The sequence below is a fragment of the Thamnophis elegans genome, chromosome 17, assembly GCF_009769535.1.
Source record: "Thamnophis elegans isolate rThaEle1 chromosome 17, rThaEle1.pri, whole genome shotgun sequence".
Lineage (NCBI taxonomy): Eukaryota > Metazoa > Chordata > Lepidosauria > Squamata > Colubridae > Thamnophis > Thamnophis elegans.
Window position 1 is genome coordinate 3,794,374 of NC_045557.1, and position 25,740 is coordinate 3,820,113.

At 46.3% G+C, this 25,740-nt stretch overlaps 3 protein-coding genes across 3 annotated transcripts in view; all 3 read right to left on the reverse strand.

Moving 5' to 3' along the window:
* The window catches only part of LOC116519906 (acyl-coenzyme A thioesterase THEM4-like), a 14,068-nt gene extending 14,007 nt beyond the window's left edge, over positions 1–61 (reverse strand). Inside the window, exon 1 of the mRNA XM_032234009.1 lies at positions 1–61. This exon is cut by the window's left edge and continues 310 nt beyond it. The gene's annotated coding sequence lies outside the window, so the exon portion shown is untranslated.
* Positions 62–2,601: 2,540 nt separating this feature from the next.
* Positions 2,602–13,951, reverse strand: S100A10 (S100 calcium binding protein A10). Its single transcript, XM_032234022.1, has 3 exons — positions 13,844–13,951; positions 3,881–4,038; positions 2,602–3,075 (listed from the first exon to the last, which is right to left on the reverse strand). Exons 2-3 carry the CDS (start codon positions 4,010–4,012, stop codon positions 2,911–2,913), a joined length of 297 nt encoding a protein of 98 aa, XP_032089913.1. The 5' UTR covers positions 4,013–4,038; positions 13,844–13,951; the 3' UTR covers positions 2,602–2,910.
* A 4,574-nt stretch (positions 13,952–18,525) lies between these two features.
* S100A11 (S100 calcium binding protein A11) lies at positions 18,526–24,557 on the reverse strand. Its single transcript, XM_032234028.1, has 3 exons — positions 24,374–24,557; positions 20,502–20,660; positions 18,526–18,809 (listed from the first exon to the last, which is right to left on the reverse strand). The coding sequence occupies exons 1-3, from the start codon at positions 24,374–24,376 to the stop codon at positions 18,648–18,650; spliced, it is 324 nt and encodes a 107-aa protein (XP_032089919.1). The 5' UTR covers positions 24,377–24,557; the 3' UTR covers positions 18,526–18,647.
* Positions 24,558–25,740: the final 1,183 nt, after the last annotated feature.

Consider the following 25,740-nt stretch of genomic DNA (forward strand, 5'->3'; position numbering starts at 1 on the left):
TCCTCACTATTTAGCCGCCCGATCCCTCCCAGGCGTTCTGTGCCTTCAAAGGGGGTCTGTCACTCAAGGCGAGGTATCCAATCAGGTGCTGCCCTGCCTCCCCAGTTCTTCTAAGACTCTCATGGATTGGTCCTTAGACGTGCCAGTCCGGCCCACTCGGATGCCCCAATCACGTGCCTTCCCTAAGCATTGCTCTTCTCCCATTGGATAAGCCGGCCGGCAATCTAGTGTGGCGTGACGAGCCGCACCCCCCAGCCTTACACATCAAACCGTGACTCAGCAGGGTGCCGCTGACGTCTCCATTCGCCTTCTCTGATTGGCCAAGGGGAGTGTCAATCGCAACCTGGGTGGAACCTCCCTCTTGCAGAGCCAGAAAGTGCTTTTTGCACGAGCAGCGGCGTTTTGCACATGCTCAGAGGCCCCCAAACTCTCATTTAAGACCTTTCTGGCCCTTGAGTGCTTTTGTGCAAGGGGCAAAAATCCCCTTTTCTCAAGGGAAAGGCATTCCCTGAGCATGTGCAGAGCAATAGCAATAGCAGTAGACTTATATACCGCTTCATAGGGCTTTCAGCCCTCTCTAAGCGGTTTACAGAGTTCCCCAAGGAAACCACCCCTCTTTTTTCAAAGCAGCTGGCAGCATCTTTCCTTCTGCAGAAAGGCAGGAAGCCACAGCCTTTGGGCATAGCAATAGCAATAGCAGTTAGACTTATATACCACTTCAAGGGGCTTTCAGCCCTCTCTAAGCGGTTTACAGAGTCAGCATATTGCCCCCCAACAACAATCTGGGTCCTCATTTCACCCACCTCGGAAGGATGGAAGGCTGAGTCAACCCTGAGCCGGTGAGATTTGAACCGCCGAACTGCAGATAACAGTCAGCTGAAGTGGCCTGCAGTACTGCACCCCTAACCACTGCGCCACCTCGGCATCAAGAGGACCTCACTCTGCAGCGGGAGTGGACGAAAAACGTCACCAGAGGTTGCTGGCAGAAGAAGAACCAGCATTAAATCATGGCTTAACGCCCGCCTGGAACTGTCCCCGATGAATCATGCAAGGGGAAAAAAATTAAATACGAAGCTCATCTCGTGCCAAGAACATCGGCTCTGCTTGGGCTGCAGCCTCAAACTGGAAAAAATGGAGAGACCCTCCCGCAGCTGGAAGGCGAGCCTCTCAGGGAGCTTGCCTCCACCCAATTCCTGACCTGCTGGTTTTCCTTTATGCAAGGATTTTTAAAAACAGCCGCAAAAATAGGCAGGAAAAATAGCTTAACTTAATAGCAATAGCAGTTAGACTTATATACCGCTTCATAGGGCTTTCAGCCCTCTCTAAGCGGTTTACAGAGTCAGCATATTGCCCCCAACAACAATCCGGGTCCTCATTTTACCCACCTCGGAAGGATGAGTCAACCCTGAGCCAGTGAGATTTGAACCGCCGAACTGCAGATAGCAGTCAGCTGAAGTGGCCTGCAGTACTGCACCCTAACCACTGCGCCACCTCGGCTCTTGATGATAGAAACACCTCCAAAAAGAAGGACGTCTCCTTTACAACTTCTACATCTCTACTGTGCATGCCAGCCGGGGGATTTTTGAGAGTTGAAGTCCGGCTGTTCTTTAAAATTGCTGAAACATTTGGTTTAAAAAAGGAGCAAAAAACTCCCCTTTTCAAAAAGCTAATAAACGCAACAAAAGTCTGTCGCTCATCTGGATTCACCCCGTCCCTTTCCCTCCCCCTTTCGGGCACGAAAACCAGGCCACGGAAGGATCGGAAGAACATTTCCGTTCCCGTTCAAATCGGAAGTGCGTTTTCGAGATGGCAAGGATCAAAAATGCGAAAAGAAAGGATTTTAGGAAGTCTCTTGGCGGTTATTTGTCGGATGCATTTCAAAGTCCCTTCTTTCCCCATCTGGAAATGTTTGCAAAGACCAGCAAGTAAGAATGACTGGTTTGGCCATGTCTGATTTCTCTCTATTGTCTTGGCAACCTTCAGTATTTTTGGCTTAAACCCCAAGGGCAGGAAACATGCAGAGGGATGAATCACCCCAGCCACCACACCAGAAAATCATCCTCCCATTTCAAAAGCCTGCCTAGGCTTGTGAAAATCACAAGTGTGGTTTGCCATGTTATTCCACTCCAGAAAACAACTCTTACCATCTCCCGAGTCTAGAAAATTCTGTGTTTCGTATTGGGCAAAGTCTTCCCCCTTCAGCCTCCCGGGATTGCTATGGAGCTGGGCAGTTTTAGCAACAGCAATAGCAGTTAGACTTATATACCGCTTCATAGGGCTTTCAGCCCTCTCAATGGAAAATAAACACCCATTTATTTGAAAAATTTCTCTTGCTGCTCCGTTAAAAAAGAAACCCCTCTCGCAATCAAAATTATTCTGATTAGATTCAGACACTTTTCTTAAAATTATTTTTTTTCTGAATAGAGCACCACCGTTTCCCTCCCATGCCGCTGATTTGTGTTTTGAAACTACCTAGGATGAGACACGCAATCGTGGTTTGATGCCAGGCGTTATTAAAAACCTTTGGAGCCTGCCCAGACTACTAGTATAGTTATTGGAGTTTTATTCCCGCTAATCATAATAATAGAATAGACAGACCAATACAAAAAAAAAAGAGAGATTTATTTTTGGGCCTAGGACACAGCATGAGGGCAAACCGAAGCGCATTTCCTGGTGGAAACAAGGTGGCCTGTTATGTGTGTTTATCACAATTTGATATTAGGGGTTAGTTTCTCCTAGACGTTGTCAGCTCTGGTGGTTAGGCCTGGGACAACATGTGCCGCTTCGAAGCAGAATGGACTGGCTTGGACGGGGGATCAGGCAGGCGAGGGCGCGCGCGGCGAGCACCGTTGAAGCTCTCCCTGGGCCAAAACGGGCCGTCAGTGCTTGGGAAAGAGCCAGTCTGAGTCTTCAGAACTTCTTTCCCGTCGGCTTCATTTTCTTGACGTAATACTCGTTGCAGCCGTTGGTCAACCCGGCAAAGAGGGACAGGTAGCCTTCAAAGCTGATTTTGCCGTCCCGGCATTCCTCCAGGTTCTTCATGATCCGGTCGATGGCCATGGGGTCCTTCTGATTCTAGAGGTGGGTTTGAAAAAAAAGGGCAGGAGGAAAAGATGAGATGGTCATGACGGAGGAGATGAGGAAGACGAGGATGGGGAGATGATGGTGATGGAGGAGGAGGATGAGATGGTTATATGGTTATGGGGAAGGAAGAGGAGAAGACGAAGAGGTTGAGATGGTCATGATGAAGGAGAAAGAGATAAGGAGGTGGAAGATGAGATGATTGTGATGAAGGGGATGATAGGGTTGAAGAGATGGTCATGATTTAGAAGGAGATGAGAAGATGGAGGATGAGGGGATGGAGAAAGGATGGGGTGATTATAATGGAGAAGGAGGAGATGAGGTTGAGGAGATCGTCATGAGAAGGAGGCGAAATGGAGGAGGATGAGCAGATGATCATGATAGAAAAGGAGGATTGGATGGTTATGATGGAGAAAGAGAAGGTGAGGGCATGGTGGAGAAGAAGAGGAGGAGATGACGATGAGAAGGAAGAACATGTGAGGATCATGGTGGAGAAGGAGATGTTGGAAAGACCACGAAGGAGAAGAGATGACGATCAAGATGGAGGTGACGAGAAGGACAAGATAAGATGATCAGGATGGAGGACACGGTGAGATGAGACGGAGAAGATGATGATGGGGAAGATGATGAGAAGGAGGACGAATAAGATTATCATGATGATGGTGAAGACAACAAGAAGGAGATGGTTATAATGGAGGACGAGAAGAAGAGGAAGGAGAAGGAAGGGAGTTCGTTTCACAGGGGCGACTCTCTACCAGAGAAGGGGAGGGCACCCCCCACACCGCTTCTCTTCACTCACCTCCATGTACCCCGGCACCTCTTTTTCCATCAGCACCCGCAGATCCTCCTTGGTTAGGTAGTTCTTGTCGCCGGCAAATTTGTGGAAGGTAAACATGACAGTCTCCATAGCATGCTCCAGCTGGGAAGGCATCTTGGCAGGGGTTTCAAGGAGGCAGACTGAGTCGAAGGAAGGAAGGGATGAAGGAGAGAGAGAAAGGAAGAAAGAAAAAAAGAAAGAGGCAGGAAAGAGAAAAAGAAAAAAAAAGAGAGGCAAGAAAGAAAGGGGGAAAAAGGAAGGAAGGAAGCAAGAAAAAAGTAAGAGGCAAGAAAGAGAAAGAAAGAAGAGGCAAGAAAGAAAGGGAAAGAAAGACAAGGGAAAGAAATAAAAAAGGCAAGAAAAAGCAAGAAAAAGTAAGGAAGAGCAAAAGAAAGAAAGAAGAAGCAATGAGAAAGGCAAGGAGAAAAAAGAAAGAGACAAAGAAGAAAGGGAGAGAAAAAGAAAAAGAAAGGCAAAAAAAAAAGAGGGAAAAAAAAAAGGCAAGAAAGAAAAGAAGAAAGAAAAGAAAAGAAAGAAAGAGGGAAAGGGAAAGAAAAAGGAGAAAGAGAAAAAGGCAAGAAAAAGTAGAGACAAGGCAAGAAAAAAAGTAAGAAGAGGCAAGAAAGAAAAAAAAGGAAGGAAGGAAGGCAAGGAGAAAAAAGAAAAGACAGAAAGAAAGGGAGAGGAAAAAAAGGCAAAAAAGGGGAAAGAAAGCGAAGCAGGAAAGAAAGGGGAAAAAAGGAAAGAAAAGAAACAGAAAGACAAGGGAAAGAAAGAAAAAAGGCAAGAAAGAAAGGCAAGGAGAAAAAAAGAAAAGAGGCAAGAAAGAAAGGGAGAGAAAAAGAAAAGAAAGGCAAAAAAAGAGAGGGAAAGAAAGCAAAGCAGAAAAGAAAGGGGGAAAAAAGGCAAGAAAGAAATGGAAAGAAAGAGGCACAAGAAAGAAAGAAAGGCAAGGAGAGAAAAGAAGGAAGAGGCAAGAAAGAAAGAGAAAAGGAAAGAAAGGAAAAAAGGCAGGAAAGAAAAAAAGAAAGAAAAAAGAGGGAAAGAAAAAAGTGTTATTTATAGGTTATTCCCTCTTCTCACAAATCCCAGGAGGGTGGAGAATCTCGCCCAACAACGACCCAACCCACGTTGGTAATTTTAGAACGATAGTCCTCAACTTGCAACCATTTGGGATTTAGCGACTGTTGGATGTTGCAAGAGCGATGGGGAAAAATGACTTTGCAACCATGACTCACAGCCGTTGCAGCAGCCTCATGGCTCAAGTGATCGGAATTTGGTGCTTGGCAACCACCATGTATTTTGCAAACCGTTGTGGCTTCCCGGGGTTGCATGATCCCATTTGGGGAATATAATCAATAATGGGAAAACCAGGGATTCGTTTAACGACCGTGCGATGACGCGAACCGCAGTGATCAGCCGAATAACCGTGTGTGTGTGTGTGTGTGTGTGTTTGTGTGTGTGTGTTTTTACAAAAGGCCATAAAATTGGGCTTGCTTTGATTCAAATTTTTATTTGGAGCGAACACAAATGAACCGGCACGGAATTGATAAGAGACCACATATTTTTAAAAAAAGAATTCCTATGTTTCAAATTCTCAAAAGTTTGGAGTTATCACGCAAACTGTCCGAAGAAACGAGGGTCACCATTTTTGCCGTTTTGTAAAAAAAAAAACACCCACAAAAACCAAACCATCCTTTGCATCGCCTAAACCCCTTCGAATCCATCCTTGGATGCTTTCAAAAAGAAGGGGGTTGGACTAGATGACCTACAAGGTCCCTTCCCAGCGTCTGTTTCTGAATGGAATCCGTCCATTTCCCAGCTGGCGAGGCCCTTCCAGACAGGAGAAAGTCCAACTTTCCCGTTGCCCAAGTCTCATTCTGACCCTGCCTCGTTGGATAAAGGCCAGCTGCTGCAGCTCACACAAACACACACACACACCCCACAACCGGATGTCTAATTGCAGGCACACGTCTCTCGTCCCCTCGGGAGGCTGATCCACGCAGAGAGGAATGAGCAGAGTACAATCCTGGGTCGAAGATTACCTAAACGGATCTCTCTCGCGCGGGGTGACTCACCCCAGGCGAGTAATACACCGAAGAATTTAGGACTCGCCTTTCTGGTTTAAGGAAGGGCCGGTGGAACTCCACGCCCCAACTCCTGTCACCGTTGCACAGTGGAATTTATGGCATTTGCAATGCACTTAATCCTGGGGGGGGGGGGGAATAGAATGGGGAAAGGAGATTTTAGGAAGGAAGGAAGGGGAAAGAGAAAAAGAAAGGAGGTAGGAAAGAAAAAGAAGGAAATGACGAAGGAAAGGAAGGAAGGGAAGAAAAGGAATGAAGGAAAGGAGAGAAAGAAGAAAGGAAAGAAGGAAGGAAAGAAAGAAGGAAGGGAAAGAAAAAGGATGAAAAAAAGGAAGGGAAAAGAGAAAAAGAAAGGAAAGAAGAAATAAGGAAAGGACGAAGGAAAGAAAGGAAGGAAGAAAGGGAAGAAAAGGAAGGAAGGAAAGGAGAAAGAAGAAAGGAAATAAGGAAAGAAAGAAGAAAAAAGGAAGGAAGGAAGGGAAAGAAAAAGGAAGGGAAAAGAGAAAGAAAGGAAAGAAGAAATAAGGAAAGGAATGGCAAGGACAAAGGAAGAAAAGAGGAAGGAAAGAAAAGAAAGGAAGGAAAAGTGAAAGGAGGAAGTGAGGAAAGAAAGAAAAAAAGGAAAGGAGTGGAAAGGAAGGAAAGAAAGAAAAAAAGGAAGGAAAGGAAGAAGAAAAAGGAAAGAAATAAGGAAAGGAGGAAGGAAGAGACGGAAGGAAAAGACAGAAGGAAGAAAAAAAGAAAGGAAAGAAAAATCCACAGAACTCTGCCTCAAGCTAACGTGGCCAATTCAAAATTGAATGTATTCAATTTTGTAAAAAAAAAAAAAAGACTTTTACCTCTCCCAGCCAGGTGAAATTAAGTTGGACACCTCGGTTAGAGGTGAATTTCGTTTGCCACGTGGTTTTATTCTTATTCGCAAAGACTGGATGCTTTTAAACCCCTCACGATGCTCCCCGCTCCCCCCCCCCAGAGACCCCCGTCTCTGGATCCAATATTCCTTAGAAATGCTGATTATTTTGAAAGTTTTGATACACTGAGACTCTGAAAGCTTTCTACTTGTATCCGCTGATTTGGCCTTCGACACATTGTTCTTTCGCAGGTTATTACACCCCCCCCCCCCAATGTTTGCAAAACCAGGCAGGGTTGTACCAGAGATGTTTTTTTTGGGTGTGGTCAAATCTAAAGTTCAATCCCATCATTTTTGACTTTCGCTCTCCCAGGGCAGCAAACGGGACCCAGTTGATTCCTGCGAAATCGGAAACAATTTGAAAAACCAGATCGATTTGGCGGTGCCCAGAATCTTCCCTTTGCCAGAACTGCATTTTTTTCCCCAGACCAAATAATAACAATTGTTCTCCTTCCACATTCCCTCCTGCAAACTTTCCCCAGCACAGAAAGTGGCACCATCACCCTGAGATTAAAATTGTTCTTTTTTGTGTCTGTGTGTGTCTGTTTTGCAGCCTGGCACCGAGGGGAAGTAACGGAGCTTCACCGCAAAAACCAACGGCTGATTTACTCCTGATTGTAGCTTCCAGAGGGGCGTTCCCGTAAGATGGCTTTGAAAGAGCGCAGAGGGAGAAGTGAGTCCCCCTCCATCTCCTCCTCCTCGTCGTTGCAATGAGTAAGCAAAAGTGTCAGTGTGATTTGGGCACGATGCCCACCCGTCCCGGCCTTTGCTGCAATCCCAGCACAGTTTTTTTTCCTGCCACCCATGGGTGTGTCCCACGACTCCCTTAGCATTTCTCGGCCCTCGGAGCTGTGCTTCTATTGAATGAACTCAAAACCCTTTTGAGCCGAACCAAAAATAAGAATAATAATATACAGCTTCCAAAGCAACCACTTCACAACTGAGATATAAAAAGCAGAAGAAACTTTTTTAAAAAAAGAATAAAGTTTCCCCTCCGGTACATTTCTCCCAGCGGGACGTGGCCAGCCTTAAAGCTCCAAACCTTGCTCTCTTAGGGACTAGAAACTTGGTTCTTTTAAATCTCTCCTTGTAAAAGTAACTTCGGGATCATCCTTTTTCCCTGTGTTTTTTTTGGGGGGAGATCCCTTCGGCTAAAGAGCTTTGGATGAAATGAAGCCCCAGTTAAAGCATAGAATGCAATTCTTGATTTAGAAAAAAAACCCCAACATTTTCTGTGAAAAAAAATATAAGCTAAATATTGGGAGATATTTAAATAAGCTAAATTTTGGGAGATATTTAAGTAAGCTAAATATTGGTAGATATTTAAATAAGCTAAATATTGGTAGATATTTAAATAAACTAAATATTGGGAGATATTTAAATAAGTTAAATATTGGGAGATATTTAAATAAGCTAAATATTGGTAGATATTTAAACTAAATATTGGGAGATATTTAAATAAGCTAAATATTGGGAGATATTTAAATAAACTAAATATTGGGAGATATTTAAATGAGCTAAATATTGGGAGATATTTAAATGAGCTAAATATTGGTAGATATTTAAACTAAATATTGGGAGATATTTAAATAAGCTAAATATTGGTAGATATTTAAATAAACTAAATATTGGTAGATATTTAAATGAGCTAAATATTGGGAGATATTTAAATGAGCTAAATATTGGGAGATATTTAAACTAAATATTGGGAGATATTTAAATAAACTAAATATTGGGAGATATTTAAATAAACTAAATATTGGGAGATATTTAAATAAACTAAATATTGGGAGATATTTAAATAAACTAAATATTGGGAGATATTTAAATAAACTAAATATTGGGAGATATTTAAACTAAATATTGGGAGATATTTAAATAAACTAAATATTGGGAGATATTTAAATAAGCTAAATATTGGGAGACATTTACATAAACTAAATATTGGGAAATATTTAAACTAAATATTGGGAGATATTTAAATAAACTGGATTATGGTAGATATTTAAATAAGCTAGATATTGGTACATATTTAAATTTGTGGGGAGTGTATGTGCAATAAACTCAACAGCCAAATTTTCTCCTGTTTGTTAAAATTGAGATTTTTATTCCCCTAGTACAGTGATGGTGAACCTTTTCGGCACCAAGTGCCGAAAAAGTCACACAGAAACATCGCACAAGCGCTCGTCAGCGCCAAGCTCCAGAAAAGCCGAACTTTCCGGGTGCTGGCATGCATAGGCGCCCGATAATCAGCTGGCTGGCGGGCACAGGTTTTCGGCACCGCCGTGCGCACCAAGGACAGCTGATCATCGCACGTCCATGCGCGCCCGAAACCAGGGAGGCAAACAGGCAAGGCCACGCGTGATGGGCCTCCTGGCTTCACGTGTTGCTTTGAGCCTGCTTGCCATGGGTTAGATATCACGGCCCTGGCAAATACTTCTGTGCCCTTTCCCCAAAGCACAGCAGATCATGCTCTCCTGGTTGGGTGGTAGAGTGCTCTTAAAAAGGTAGGCTCTCTCTTTCTCCCTCTAGCTCAGAGGTCGTGAGTCTGTTGGTTTCGAAAGCTGCCTAAATTAATGTTCGCGCCTTGCTTGGCCTGGGGTAGGGTTTGTTTTAAGTATCCTTTATATGGCCAAGTGTGACACACAAGGGTGGGTTTTTTTTTTTAAGCTCCTGAAAATTCACCGGGGCCCCTTTCCGCCCCCCCTCCTCTACCCACCCACCGCTTCTCATCCAGGAATTAAAAATGACGCCTCGAAACTTTGCAAGAGAAACAAAGAGAGAAGGCTTTGCTTGTTTACATCTGTTGGGCAAGACAATTCTCCTCCTCTCCTTCCTAAACATCCACCCTATGGGAGTGTAATGGAGTCTCTTTTTTCTGACAGTTTTTTCTGATCTTTCGGAGGAGGGCTGGGCATGGCTGTTTCCTACCCAGAAACTCCGAAGTCTGCCTTGCCAGACATGAATGCTAGCCAAGCCCTGGAGATGGGAGACTGTGAGATTTCTAAACAGCCAGCAGGGAGGCCCTCAAGCTTTTCCAAGGACATATTGCTAAGTCCCTTCATGGTGCAGAGAGAGACTAGAGAGAGACAGCGAAAGAGAGAGAAACATATATATATATATATGGAGAGAGAAAGAGAGAGACAGACAAATAGAGTAAGAAACAGAAAGAGAGAAAGAGAGAGACTAGAGAGACAGCAAAAGAGAGAGAAACATAGAGAAAGAGAGAGACAGAGAAATAGAATAAGAAACAGAAAGAGAGAAAGAGAGAGACTAGAGAGAGACAGCAAAAGAGAGAGAAACATATATATATAGAGAGAAAGAGACAGAGAAATAGAATAAGAAACAGAAAGAGAGAGACTAGAGAGAGACAGCAAAAGAGAGCGAAACATATATGTATACAGAGAGAGAAACACAGAGACGGAGAAATAGAATAAGAAACAGAAAGAGAGAAACAGAAAAACAGACACACACACACAGAGAGAAATAGAATAAGAAACAGAGAGAGAAAAACAAAAAGAGAGAAACAGACAGACACACACAGAGAGAGAAATAAAATGAGAAACTGAAAGAGAGAAAGAAAGAAAAGAACAGTGAGAGAAAGAAAGGCAGAGAAAGAAAAGGAGGGAGGGAAGAAAGGAAGGGCGATAGAAGGAGAAGGAGAGGAAAGAAAAAAGAAATGGAGAAAGAGGGAAGAAAAACTAGAGACAGAAAGAAGGAAATATGGATATCTATCTATCTATCATCTATCTATCATCTATCTATCATCTCTATCTATCTATCTATCTATCTATCTATCTATCTATCTATCTATCTATCTATCTATCTATCTATCTATATGGATGGATGGATTTGCAAGCCAAGATTCCTATTTATGCTCATTTACAAGCTATATGCATGCCCTATTTTTGCAGAAACGACATGCCAGGGGTTCAGGAGGCCGAGCCAGTCCCCGTCCTCCCCCCCCACCCCCGAAGCTCACAAGCTGGATGGAGAGAAAGCAACCTTCCCTCTCGGAGGTTTCCCCCAAAGTGGGGAAGGTAGACTGCTCCCGAAGCTGGGGGCTCCCTTAAACCAAGGCAGCTTAATCCTTTGGCTGGCCCCAGGAGGGTCTTTCAGGATCGATTGACTGAAGAGAGGGAGTCAGCCACCATCGCAGGGAATATTATAAAGAAATGAATAGATGTGGGAAGCGATGGGGGGGGGGATGCAGCTAAGCCCAGTCTCCCCCCCCCATTTTTGAATTATCTCAAACCGCTGCTGATTATTTATCTTTGGGTTGGATTTGGTGTGACTGATCCTAAGAGATTCCAAGATTATTTGCCTTGCTAAGTAACCATTCTTAGCTTTTTGACGTATGCCAACTAACCACGCAAAAGGTTCATTCCCTCCCCAAATCAGCCTTTGGAAGGACCTTAGAGGTCATTTAGTCTAACCCCTGCCTGGGGCTAATTCTAGGAAACCTTGTCAATTAAACCAGCAATTTTTTATTTTTGGCACGGCTGCAGAAGGCAGGGTATATAGTATAAATGGAATTTTTCTGCCTTTCTACTTGTGTCTACGGCGGGACAATATTAAGCCAACGGTGGGATTTTCACCTGTGGTTGGGGAACTCCCGGCCACTAGATGCCATATAATCCATGAGCTCGGATGGCTTCCCAAAGGCCAAGGGGTTGGAAAGAAAATTCCCGGATTCATGGAGACTTCAGGGGTGCCTCCACGAATAGGCGCAGTCTACCTTACAGCCCCCCCAAACGGGGGAAGCCAGCGGCAGTGCCCCATTTGTGGCCTTCCCTCCCACACCTGGGGGTGGGGGAGAAAGCAGCATCTTGATCTAGCAGGGCGTGGCACTGCCAAAGTGGAACCTCCAGGCAACAGGGGAAGTCTACCTCTAGGAATCTGGCAAGGCGTGGCTAGTCCAGATGAAGCCTCCAGGCACAAAAGCACTCTATCTGTTAAGAACAACACCCCCACCCCCCCGCATAGCATAGATTGGCTCTGAGAAGCAACTTCAGCTTGTTTTAAATCTGGAATTTGGGTGGAACCTCCATGCATAGAGACAGTCTACCTTTAATAATTACCCCCTCCCCACAAAAAAACTGGATCTAGCAAGGTGTGGCCAACCAAATGGAACCTCCATACAGAGAGGCAGTCTACCTGCCTGCAACCCCCCACCAAAAAACTGGATCTAGCCTCAAATGGAACCTCCATGCAGAGAAGCAGTCTACCTTCCTGCAAACTCCCAAGCAAAGCTGGATGTAGAAAGGCGTGGCCACCCCAGGGGACCAAAGCAGTCTACCTTTTAAGAACCCCCCCCCCCGCCCCCCAAAAAATACCCTGCAGGCTGGCTCCAACACTTCGCTTTTAAGTTTGGAATTTGGGGCCTCTCAGCCCACCACCCACCCACAGATGGAGCAGGGGAAGGGAAAAATCCACCCTTGCCAAAGAAAATGTGAATTTTCTTTCTTCCGAGCCCCACCCAGCCGGTTTCTAAAATGGAGAGGGGGGGGGAGAGGAGGCAGGGCTGGGTGATCCCAGATGGAGGGAGCCTCTCTCTGGCCTTAAGCCATATTATGTAGGTCAGGGAAAGTCAAGAGGAGAAAGGAACACCCTGCTGTCTGGTTTCGCCCACGATTCTTGGGTTGCTTGCAAATGACCTGCTTTTTTCTGCTCCCCCCTACTCAAAAAAATAAGTTTTCAGCTTGGCAATTTGACCAGGATGAGCCCCCCACTCCTTCCTTCCATCAGATGGAACAGCAAGAACTTCAAAACCATCCCCCCCCAACTTCTGGCATCCTTTCACTTCCCACCTCCCCAAAACCTCACGAAGCACTTTGAAAAAACTTTTTTGGGGAGGGGGAACGGATTAAAAAAAACAAAACCCTTCAAGCTTAAAATCGTGGCGAAAAAAAGTTTTGGAAGAAAAAGCCAAAGACTTTTTCCAGCCACCACCACCACTCCTCCCAAAATCTCCTGCCACCCACCCAGCCACACCCAAATACAATACCACCACCCCCCTCTCTCTCAAAAAGCAAAGGAATTTAAAGTCCTTTGCAACTTAAAACATTTGGAGTGAATTCGAAAAATGCACCCTTTGGAAATCCCTCAGTGCAGGCTTCTCACTTGGGGTGAAAGCCCCAGACCCTTAGGAAGACTGAGGACTAGCACCTTGTCTCTCCATTGCAGCTCAGGGAAAGAGTTCCCTTCCTAACGCTTCCCGGGGAGGGCGAAAAACTGAAAACTTTTGAAGAGAGGATGCCCAAGTTCCTATCTTCACGCCCTGCTAGTAGAAACAGACGTCTTTGCAGGATTTGGTCTCCGGCTGTGGGGCAATGCATGGCGGAGGGGTGGGTGTGGGTAGGGGAAGAGCATTCTGGCTTCCCCAGTGCAGGGTGGCACTCATCTATCCCCCCCCCCCGTTATCCCGCCTCTCCCACACCCACCCAAAAGAAAAGCGCCTCTCCAAAAAATGGAGAGACCTCTCCAAATCTGTTGGCAGCGTTTTGCGCAAAGCGGACCTCGTGTCCCCCCTCCGTCTCCCCCGGGCGGTGTTTCATCAGGCCACACACGTACGCAGTGCCTACTGCACCCCCCCTCCCGGCCACACCCTGAGCCAGAAATGCGGGTTTTCCGAGCCCCACTTCTGCCCCCCCCAAACCAGCCTAAATGTTCCTGCCAAGAAAGGCACAAAGAGGATGGGGGACCCCTTTCCCCTCTCTCTCCATTTCTCTTCCCTCTCTTCCTCCCGGAGGGGAGGGGAAGAAACACCCGCCTCCACCCACCCACCCACCCGTTTCAGGATCCAGAGGGTCGCAGCCAATTCTTTTTTATTTGGAGAGGGGGGCTCCCCGGGACAGCCCTGCGCCCCGCTTTTACGCGCGCCTGGCTTTTACGCGCGCCCCGTTACGCGCGGCGGAGAGAGAAGGAGGGAGAGAGATAGAGACTCACCCGGGCAGAAAGCAGCCTGGAGCGACGGCTGGCAGAGGGAGAAGTGAGGTTTGGCCGGCCACCGCCTCCGCAACACTCGCTGGGCTGGGCTAGGCTGGGCCGGGCCGGGCCGGGGGCGGAGAAGCCGGACTGGCATCTGCAGACGCGCGGGAGAAGCCGAGGTCTTGGAGAGGCGCCAGAAAGCTGGGCGTCGGACCCTTAGAGAGAGCTCTTTCCTGGGCCAAAGGGGATTGTCCTTGGGCGGGCTGCCCAGTCTTAAGTTGCAAACGATTAGAAGAGAGAGAAGAGTAGAAGATAAGAGAATAGAAGAGAGAAAAGAAAGGAGAATAGAGACTAGAGAAGAGGGGAGAATAGAGACGAGAGGAGAATAGAGAATAGAGAAGAGAATATAGATATTGATTGATAGATGATAGACAGAGATATAGATAGATACAGATACAGTAGATAGATGGAGAGAGAGAGATACAGTAGATAGCTAGAGATAGAGATGTAGATAAAGATGGTAGAGATATAGATAGATAGATGATAAAGAGATAGATAGATAGATAGAGAGAAAAGGGATAGGTAGGTAGGTAGGTAGGTAGGTAGGTAGGTAGGTAGATAGATAGATAGAGATAGATAGATGATAGAGAAAAGAGATAGATAGATAGATAGATAGATGATAAAGAGATAGATAGATAGAGAGAAAAGGGATAGGTAGGTAGGTAGATAGATAGATAGAGATAGATAGATAGATGATAGAGAAAAGAGATAGATAGATAGATAGATGATAAAGAGAGATAGATAGATAGAGAGAAAAGGGGTAGGTTAGGTAGGTAGGTAGGTAGGTAGATAGAGATAGATAGATGATAGAGAAAAGAGATAGATAGATAGATAGATAGATAGATAGATACAGATAGATGATAGATAGAAAAATAAATACAGATAAACAGATACATAGAGATACTATAGATAGATATAGATAAATGTTATAGAGAGATTATAGAGATAGAGAGATAGATGATATAGACAGAGATAGATATTTACAGTTTTTTCCCCCCTAAAATTCTGGTTTTTGTCTGTAATTATGGGATACTGAGTGTAGATTAATGAGGAAAAAACAATTGCATTTCAACCACTGTAGAATCAGGCCGCAGCATAACAAAATTTACCAAAGTGCTTAAGGAGCTCTGAATAGTTTCTGAATGCACTGTGTGTGTGTGTGTGTGTGTGTGTGTGTGTAAATTGGAATTGACATCAAGGGAAAAGAGAAAAGGAGATCAAACAGGCCCCATCAAAAGCTATTCTGCATTCTTTGGTGTGTCGTCCCCCCCCCCACCATAACTTTTCCTGCCCTGCCCACCTGTTTTTCCTCCTCCACATTCCTGAATTCCATCCCGCTAGATGCAAACTCTCACGTGTTATTCTGGGCGACTGCCTCCCTATTGTTACTTACACACACACACACACACATGCACACACACAGGATGCAGGGTGCAGAGTCAGGAAAATATGCAGTCTCTGTAGGGAAAAATCAACAACAACTTGCCTTCAGAAGTTGTGGGTAACGGGGAGGTTTTTAAAGAAGAGGCTGACCGCCGGTTGCCATGCGTCCGAATTTTCACCAGGTGTGAAAAGGCATGGTCAGAAGTGTGAAAAATGTCCATTAGCCACCTTTTTGGAATGCCGTTGTAACTTCGAACTTCACTTAAACAAACTTGTTTTTGTTTTGGGGTGTGTGTATTTTATGGTGCGTTCTCTCCACGCTGCATCTACTGGTCTCCGAAGAAACTCCAGATTTCAAATCAAAGCAAGCTTTGGGTTTGGAATTAATTTGCTAGGTCCGGAGAGAGGAGTTTAATGGATTGGCTAAATTTTGCTGGGAGGAAAAACCTCGAGATCTGGCTATTTTTGGAGGGAGCGTCAACCTCCCTTTCCACATTTCGATCTCGATTACATTATTAATTAACGAATCACTTAATTCCCCCACAAATACACGCAGGCTTGTTCCAGGCTAGCTGTCCTGGGCTGCCATGCCTTTGCCAGGCTCAATTTGCAAGACTTTTCCATCCAACGGCTGTTATCTCTGCTCCTTTCTTTCCTGCTTCCTTGGAAACTTGGATTTATTTATTTTATTTTTTACAGGCATCGTTTCTTGCAATTCTTCTGGCCAGGAAAAGAAATCAAATCTCTTCCACCAATTTCACAATTTCCATGCCCCCCACCCCTCCAACAAAAATGTTTGCAATATATGCCGCCAGCTCTCTTGTTTCTTTACAAAGGCACCCAGCCGATAATCCGGTGTTGCCCCGGGTATTTATTTATACTGGAAAAATGTCCGGACCAAATGTAATTTCTAATGTTGGATTTTCCTCCTTACCAGAGGGAGCCTCCTTATGGAGTACTGTGAATCCGTTACCGTGGCAACTCCACTGTGCTGTACAGAAGAAGCCATTTTGCGGCAGTACAGTAGAGGCCGTTTGAAGGCACAACAGGATGTATTTTAACAGAACACCCCCCCGAGGAGTATTAGGGGTATCTTACCGCCACAGTATTTGTTTCCAGAGAGTAAAGTCATCTGTGTACCAAGTTTGGTTGAAATTGCTCAAGGCATTCCAGAGTTATGCTGGAACATACATACATACACACACAGACAGAGTGAGAGCCATTTTTATAGATATAGATTTATGGTCAAATATGATTCTCGGAGCAGGTGATAATATTTGAGGCACAGCAGTAGAGGAAGACTAGGCGAGGAGGGAAGAGGAAAAAGGCAGAAACCCATCTCAAGATTGGGTGGTGGTTGTGTTTGTGTGTTTGTGTCTCTCTGTGTGTGTAATCCCAGCTGGTTGTTATTTAGGAAGAAGTATGATGCAAACAGCTTGACTAATTTGTGCGATGTGCCAAGGTTGAATTGTGCAACGGAGATTTCGCATCGGTGGCTGGGGCCTTAAAACAGCGGTTGTCTTGGAAGGCAAATATTTGTGGATTTTTCAGCCGCTGGGTGGATCAACTCCCTGCACCTGTCAATCCAAATGAACCAGATGAGGTGCAGTCTCACCTGTGCATTACTTGGAGGCTGACATCACCTGGTGTAGCCCCCTTTTTTTCCTGGGAGGACTGTACCACCGTGGGAACTGTGAGCCCCGGGGGGGGGGGTGGAATCCCGGAGACAGGAAGAAGCAATGGGAAAAAGGTTGAATATTTCTTTCCAGCACGAATGGGGCGTCGGAAAGGAAGCGAGGCCAAAAAATAAAATAAGGAAAAGTTGCAATCAAAGCTCAGGAATGTCCCGCCCTGGCTGATTATTGCAATGGGGAGGGAGTTCCCACCCTGAGCAAAATATTCCACTCTTTTCCCCACCTAGTTGTATAAACATGGATGAGTTTTTCAACCTCGGCAACTTGAAGATCGGCAGACTTCAACTCCCAGGATTCCCCTGCCAATGTGGAATTCTGGCAGTTGAAGTCTGCCCGTCTTCAGGTTGCCGAGGTTGAGAGACAGTTTTAAATAGGTTTAATTTGATTTCAACCTGTGGCAGGTTGGTGCCGCCTAAGAGGAGGAGGAAGAGGAAGGGGAGGAAGAGGAGGAAGGAGGGGGAGGAGGAAGAGAAGGGAGAAAAAGGGGAGGAAGAGGAGGAAGAGAAGGGAGAAAAGGGAGGAAGAGGAGGAGGGAGAGGAAGAGTGGAAGGAAAAGGAGGAGGAAGATAAAAGGGGGAGGAAGAGGGGGAGGAAGAGGAAGATGGGAGGAAGAGGAAGAAGAAAGGAAGAGGAGGGGAAGGAAGAGGAGGAAAGGAAGGAAGTGAAGGAAGTGGAGAAGAGGAGGAGGAAGTGGGAGAAAAAGAGGAGGAAGGAGGATGGGGAGGAGGAAGAGGGAGGAGGAAGAAAGTAAGGAGAGGGAGGAAGAAGGAGAAGGAAGAGAAAGTGGGAGAAGAAGAGAGGGAGGAAGGAGGAGGGGAGGATGAGGTACTACAAAGCACCTGATTTTTGCAAATGCCAACTCTCGGGGTGACACGGCCATTATTCACCGCTGGTGACAAATAGCCGAAACGGAATTCTTTGCAGGTCCAGTTATGTATCTGGGTGTGTTTTGCCCCGAGTTCAAAATGTAACTTTGGAGGACATAAACAATGTGCGTACTGCCCTCTAGTGGTTCAGCCTGGTATGGCCCGTTTAGGGAGGCGCGTGTTAAATTTTTGAACGGCGGGTTTTCGCAAAGTGAAGCTGCCAGAAGAACAGCAGCTCCGAAATCAGGCTCGACTTGGGAGTTAAAGCCGCCGGTGGGCGGTGAATGGCCCCTCCCATAGGAAATAAAAGAGGAGCGAAAGGGGAGGGGGGGGCTTTTGCAGGAAACAATCTGGTCGTTTGTTTCTGGAGTGTGAATATCTGTCCATGAATCTCACAAGTCTCTCCTTGCACAGCACCGCGTTTGTTGAATGTGAATGAGAGGAATTCACATTCGTTTAATAAAAGGAGTTTTGTCGGGACCAGGTCTGGGTCAGAACACCTGCTCATTCCACAAACATAAAGGACTAGCACCTTTATTTTTAAAACCCAATTTGTTTCAGAGTCGGGGTTCAGATGTCCTGAGTGGTTCCTTTTTGACCTAGGCTAACTTTCCCTATCCTGCAAATACGTAACCCCGTTTGACCAACGCAGCTCTCTGCTCCTTCGTGCACGGACAAACCAGAAACCTGCTTTTTATTCATTCTCGATTTTATTCAAATTTTTAACAAGGAAAACAAAAAGTAAAGGAAGTTTGCGCACATCCTTCCCTGATTTTTGGAATGCTTTGGATGACAAGATTTGAAATCGCCCGGATGCCTTCACAGTCTTTTTGGGGGGGCGGGCGCAGATGCCATGTGGTGATGGCAGGCATCCGCCAGGCCCCCGATGAGGTTCAAGAACTCGGAAAAGTCCAGCTGCCCGTCGTTGTTCATGTCCAGCTTTTTCATCATACGGTCAACGACGCCTGGATCTTTCTGGTTCTGCAAAGAATTTTTTAAAAAAAAGATCATAGGAGATCAGCTGGGCCTTTTTTGGACCTGTCAAAATGAATTTCTTGAGGGACAGGGAGACCAAAATCTCATAAGATCTTAGTAAGACCTGGAATCCTGCGTCCAGTTTTGGTCACCACGTTACCAAAAACGAGGTAGAGACTTTGGAAAAAGTGCAGAGTGACTAAGATGATTAAAAGCCTGGAGACTAAATCAGAGGTGAAATTCAGCAGGTTCTGACCAGTTCCGGGGAACCGGTAGCAGAAATTTTGAGTAGTTCAGAGAACCGGCAAATACCACCTCTGGCTGGCCACGCCCCTTCTATTCTCTGCCTCCTGAGTCCCAGCTGATTAGAAGGAAATGGAGATTTTACAGTACCCTTCTCATCAAGCCACACCCACCAAGCCACGCCCACAGAACCAGTAGTTAAATTTTTTTTGAATCCCATCACTGAGCTAAATCATATGATGAACAGCTGCAGGAATTGGGTCTGGCAAGTCTAGAGAAAAGAAGGACTAGGGGCAGTGGTGGGTTTCAAATCCCGTTCCAACCGGTACGGTTGGAATGGGGCCCGCGTTGTGCTCATGGACGCGCGCAGCGTGCACATGAATCTTAGCCACTCCGTGATGCTCTGTGACACTCCAGGTGCTCCGTGGAGCATTGTGCAGGTGCTGTACGCGCCATGCACCTGCGTGGAAGCGCAGACACCTTTAAATACCGCTAAGGAGCTCGGGCGGGCGAGTGGGCCGTCCAGAGCACTATACAGGAACGGTATCTGGCTCCAATATGCGTGTACCGGGGTGTACTGGTGGGCCAAGGTGGCGCAGTGGTTAAATGCAGCACTGCAGGCTACTGCTAGATCAGCAGGTCAGCGGTTCAAATCTCACCGGCTCAGGGTTGACTCAGCCTTCCATCCTTCCGAGGTGGGTAAAATGAGGACCCAGATTGTTGGGGGCAATATGCTGACTCTCTGTAAACCGCTTAGAGAGGCCTGAAAGGCCTATGAAGCGGTATATAAGTCTACTGCTATTGCTATTGCTATTGCTATTGCTATTACTGCCTGCAACTCACCACTGACTAGCGGGGACATGATAACAGTCTTCCAGTATTTGAGGGGCTGCCCAAAAGAAGAGGGGGTCAGCATTTTCCAAAGCAAGACAGGAAACAATGGACGGACACTAATCAAGGAGAGAAGCAAACTTGAACCGAGGCGAAACTTCTTAACAGTGAAAATAATAGACCTGTGGAACTGCTTGCCACCAGAAGTTGTGGGTGCTCCAACACTGGAAGTTTTTAAGAAGAGATTGGACAACCATTTGTCCAAAATGGTATAGGGTTTCCTGCCTGGCAGGGGGTTGGACCAGAAGACCTCTGAGGTCCCCTTCCCGCTCTGTTATTCTGCTATCTCAGCATTTTTACATCCTGGTAACACATCGGATTGGAAACAATATCCCAAATATCTCTTGTTTGCTTTGAAAGTGTTGATTGAACATCGTTCGCCTTGTTCCAAAAACAGTAAAAACATCGAACTAGGCGTCGGTGCCTATCCCCGTTTGCAATTCTACATCCCACCACCGGGGGGAGCCCAAGCAGGAGGATTCTTAAGCTGAATTTTTGGGAGGAAAAAATAAAAAACCACGTTTCCCAGCTATATCGAAGAGATCCATCAACTGTAAATCATACCTTGGTGAAAGAGCCCAGCTCCGTATCCATGAATGTTTTGAATTCCTTCTTGGAGAGAGTCTTGCTATCTCCATCCCTCCCAGCGTAGCGCTGGAAGACGGCCAGCAGCGACTCGATGCAACGCTCGGTTTCGGTGGGGCCCACAGCGTACCTGGACGACTGCAGAAGTGGAAAAAGTTGCGTTTTTAAAAATGGGCCTCCTTCGCTTCCGAATATTGCAACGATGCGCGCTTCGCGAAAAGGCGCATCTTGTTTCCAATGGGAGCCCGAAGGGAGAAGATAATTGTTCTGACCCAGCCTTAGCAGAAACAAGAAACAGAACTCCTTGTCGCAACCCGCCCCCCCCTCTTTATTTAATCTCCTGTGAATTAATGGCATTCACACACACCGAAAAGTCCAGGCAATAGTCCTTCGAAGAGCTAACCGAAGTAAACAGACTTTATCAGCTTCTGGCAATAATCGCCAGGCTGTGAGCTCCCAGCCGAAAAGCTGCAAATTAAGTTCTGGCAAGCAGCGAAGCACAATGAGCCAAATCTTCAGAAATACGAACTGTTGTCTCCTACGACCACCTTCTACGACCTTTCCTTCTATTTATTCCCCAGCCAGGGTGGGGCCATTCAGTGTTCACATGCGCCTTGCTTCCCAAGTTGACTCCTCCTCCGCTGTTCTCCTCTCCTAACCGCTCTGTGCATATGCGCATCAGGAACAGGCCCCAGCTGTTCTTCCTCCTCACTCATCTCGGCCTCCAGAGGTGGCTGCCTCTTCCCCTCTTCCAGTGGCCAAGATTGAGAAATGCCAGCCTACAACGTGGGTTAATTTCAGAGCTAATTAAGTTTGGGTTAACTTCAGAGATATCTAAGTTTAGGTTAATTTCAGAGCTAGTTCAGTTTGCCTGCCCCCTACTGGAGTTACTTTTAAGTTTGAAGAGAGTCTTTCAAATAAATTGCCCCGCCCACCCCCCAGAGCCAAGGTGGTGCAGTGGTTAAATGCAGCATTGCAGGCTACTTCAGCTGACTGCAGTTCAGCAGTTCGGCTGTTCAAATCTCACCGGCTCAAGGTTGACTCAGCCTTCCATCCTTCCGAGGTGGGTAAAAATGAGGACCTGGATTGTTGTTGGGGGTGATATGCTGACTCTGTAAAACCGCTTAGAGAGGGCTGAAAGCCCTATGAAGCGGTATATAAGTCTAACTGCTATTGCTATGAGGAAATTCGGGATAGGCCCAGGAAGGGAGAGGCGCTCCAATTCATATCCCAGGGAGCCAATTCAACGTGGGTTCTCTGCTGTTCTTCCATTTGCAGATCAAAACCTGTGCATTTCCACCTAGTGGCCTTGGCTAGAACTTGATTTTTGCTTGCAACGGAAAAAAACTGACGTCAATTTTTGGAGAGAGAGGGGGGGGGGGCCGAGAGAGAGCGCACTCTTTTTTTTTTTTTTTTTAAAGATCTAACGACACAACTTGGCAACTTCGGAGGAGAGGCACTCATGAGTTTGGGCCTTCCCTGGCAACATAAAACCCCTGGCAGCGAAAAGCCACAGAACAAACTTAACATTCTTCTCCAATGTTCCTCCCCTCCCCAGTAACCGCTTCGTTGCATTCACACAACACTTCCTGGTTACCGGATGAGCCGCCTTTGTGGATTCACACAAGACGTTTGGCGTTACACTCTGAGCATAGGTGAGGCTCCATCACTGGAGATATTTTTAAAGACCAGATTGACCCATCGTATCGTCTGAAATGGAAAAGGGTCTCTTGCTCGAGCAGGAGGGGGTTGGACCAGAAGAACCTCCCAAGCTCCCTTCAACTGTTATTCTGTTAGCCCACCGATACCCCCCTCCCCTCCCCAACACACAGACAAACTTACAACAAACTCAAGTTAGATTAGCAGATGGTAGACTGACTGGCCCTCATCCAGGTTTTTAACGGAGTCAAATTCAGCATAAGGTGGGAACACACAGAATATTTCTTTTTTTAAAAACAACAACTAATGGATGACATCCGGAGTAGTTCACCAATATATTTACCCGCAAGAATGTGTAACTCAAGATTTGGGATGCCTTGGTATAACTCTTCTTGCCTAGTCATTAGTTCTGTTTTGCTTCTGCACTAGTAAGTGTTTTCTCCTACTACCCCTTACGAGCTGACTTTGCAAAAAATCAGCCAAGAAGATTATTTTGCATCTGTTTTTTAATGGCTGAGTGTTACCAATCGAACCACTCCCCAAAGCACAGGAACGGTGATTTTTTGGGGCAATCCACACTTAGCGAACATATAGTATACTTTTATAGACTTGGAGTGGGGTCTCCAGAGGGTCTCTAGGCAGAAATCCCCCCGCCAGGATCTTATGGGAAGACAATTAAGAGCCCAACTCTCTTAATTCCTGCCTGTCCCACATCTCAAACTAAAGAGCTGCTTTTCTCCTTGGTGGTGTTTGTAGGCCTCGTGTGGCAGTTCGAAGTTCAACCGGTCAATGATCTGACTTCTGCCTAAGTCTTCCCCCGTTGAACTCCGCTTCCTGGGAGATTTTTGCAAGGAGGAACCCCGAGCCATGGTGGAATTTGAGAAAGCTTGTCCACCGGCATAGCCACACCCTTTCCCGCTGAAAAGAAACGGAAAACCACAGCCCAAAACGGCAAGGACTTGACCTCCCGCTACGCTACGCACTTCTGACCTCGCAGGAAAGGCGAAACCGAATTTTCTATCCCCAGAAGGAATATATTCTGGTGAAAAGAACACATCTTCGGTGGCATGGATGCCCACATGAGAGAGAGACAGAGAGAGAGAGAGAGACAGAGAGACAGAGAGACAGAGAGAAAGAAAGAGAGAGGCAAAGGGAAAAGGATAGGAAGAGAAAAAAGGTAGACAAAGAGACAGCCAGGAATAGAGAGAGGGAGGGAAGGAGGGAGAGAGAGAGAGAGATGGAGACAAAAGAAATGAAGACAAGGAGAGAGAGAGAGAGAGAGAGAGAAAGAGAGAGAGGCAAAGAGAAAAAGATAGGCAGAAACAAAAGAGAGAGACAGAGAGAAAGAGGTAGACATAAAGAGAGAGGGAGGAGAGAGAGAGAGAGAAGAGTGAAGAAAGGAGAGAGGAAAGTGGAAAGAGAAAAAGAGAGACTGAAGGTGGAGAGGAGAGAGAAAGTGAAGAGAAAAAAGAAGTGAAGAGAAAGGGGGAGAGAGAGAGTGAAGGAGAAAAGGATAGGCAGAGATGAAAGAGATAGACATAGAGAGGGAGGGAGAGAGAGAGAAAGAAGAGTGAAGAAAGAGAGGAGGAAAGTGGAAAGAGAAAAAGAGAGACTGAAGGTGGAGAGGAGAGAGAAAGTGAAGAGAAAAAAGAAGCGAAGAGAAAGGGGGAGAGAGAGAGAGAGTGGAGAAAAGGATAGGCAGAGATGAAAGAGATAGAAACAGAGAGAGGCAGAAATAGAGAGAGAGAGAGAGCGGGAGAGAGGGAGACAGAGAGAAGGGAGGCAGACGAGAGCCACACCTTGGTAGCCGCCTCTGTTCTCCAGGCTGCTGGCAGAGGAATCCCAACACTCCACTTCCCATCATCCCCACCCTCTTAGGAGCAGGGGAACCGGAGTCCCCATCCAGACTGAAAAGTCTGGAACTGCCTCCCGGGAGACAGAAGTTGGATTCGGTGAACTTTTGGGTCATTCCAGCTGTTTCCCATTTTTCCTCCTTCTCACGGTGTCATTTGTTCCCCTTCTCCTCCAGCCAATTTCCCCTGGCTCTGGTTTTTTTTTGGGGGGGGGGAGACTGCTTCCTTCCCCCTCCCTCCACACACCCCCCCTCAGTTGCAAACGGAGAAGGAAACACTCCTCCCTACGTCTGCCTTGGCATACTTCAGAGGCATCCGCCAAGGCCTGGGCGCGCTTACCATAGCTGTGGTCGGCAACTAGCTGGACAGAGAGGAAAGTTGGCTGTTGCTGGTGAGCTGGTTGGAGACCCGAGTGGCGAAGGGAGGGTTTGGCCCCTCCCCGGTTAAGCCAACGCCCGTCTCTTTCCCGCCTGTTGAGCAATTTTGGCTAAATGACACACTCAGGCAAACACACACACACACACAAACCTCACATGCCCCACCTTATTTCATTCACTCAGGAATGTGCTTAAAGGGAAGTTGATTTTTCTCTCTCCGGTTAACCCACTCAGGCCCACTCTCTTGCTAACTTTTACAGAAATACGCCACAAATGGGGGGGAAAACCAACCGGTTGAGCTTTCCCAGCTGTTCGGAATCCGCTAGATTTCAGTTTCGAAGACTTCCCAGCAGTTTTGACTGAGAAAGCAAATAAATAAATCCCCTTTTGCTGTGTAGCAGGCCGAAATCCAACCGGTAGCCACCTGCCTTCAGCCCAAACCTTCAATTTAAGTTTCCTTCTTGTGTGACTTAAGTGTAAACTTAAGGGGACTCTATTCCTTCTGCAGTTAAGGTGCTGAGCTTGTGGATCAGAAAGAAAGTCGGCACTTCGACTAGTGTAGGTTTCCTGTGTGAGCAGGGGGTTGGACTAGATGACCTCCGAGTTCCCTCCCAACTCTGTTACGTTTTTAACTACATTTTGGGATGGTGTCGTTATTCAGGTGAAACGCAAAGAGAAAGGAAGTTTCCCTCTGATTTTGAATTTCTCCCCAAATCTGGGAGCCACATTTTTTTTTAAAAAATACACGGAGGAGGGGGGGGAAAAAATTCGCCTCATCTGGTTTTAATCCCCTCCACTTTTTACAAATTTCCTCCTTTGGGGAAAATGCAGAACACGCTTTCCGAATGCCGGCGGACGGTTTGCAACGCTTCAAAGCAAGTGGAAGAATGCAGCGGTGAAGGGGGGGGGGGGAAATGAAATTTCCCACGACGACAGAGGAGTTCTGTTTTGCAAAGGAAGGATGCGAAAGTGTGGCTTCTGTTTTTACACGGGTAGACAGAAGCAGACTTGAGTATTTTCAGAATTTGGTTTTTCGGACTTAAAATCAGAAATCCAAACCCAGCTTGGTCTGACGACCGAATTCTTTCCCAAATTCCTAATCTATAAAATGCTGGAAAAATAACAGGAAATCCGTTTTCTGCAGCGCTGTAATTTTCCTTTGTGCAAGAGGGCCGCAGAGGGGTGAGTCACCCCCCCCACTACTCCTCTGAGTAACCACTGAGAAGAAGAACGCAAAAAAAAGTTGGAGACGCTCATTTTTCCCCCCCCGTTGTCTTGTGCCAAGAGAATGGCGCTGACTTTGCCACATGCCAGCTGTAACTGCTTCTC

Excerpts from the sequence above, each read along its gene's own strand:
- S100A10 (XM_032234022.1), bottom strand. The coding sequence starts at position 4,012 with ATGCCTTCCCAGCTGGAGCATGCTATGGAGACTGTCATGTTTACCTTC. Across the intron at positions 3,076-3,880 it reads AGGTGCCGGGGTACATGGAG|AATCAGAAGGACCCCATGGC; the intron begins GTGAGTGAAGAG and ends ACCCACCTCTAG.
- S100A11 (XM_032234028.1), bottom strand. Across the intron at positions 18,810-20,501 it reads AGCTGGGCTCTTTCACCAAG|AACCAGAAAGATCCAGGCGT; the intron begins GTATGATTTACA and ends AATTCTTTGCAG.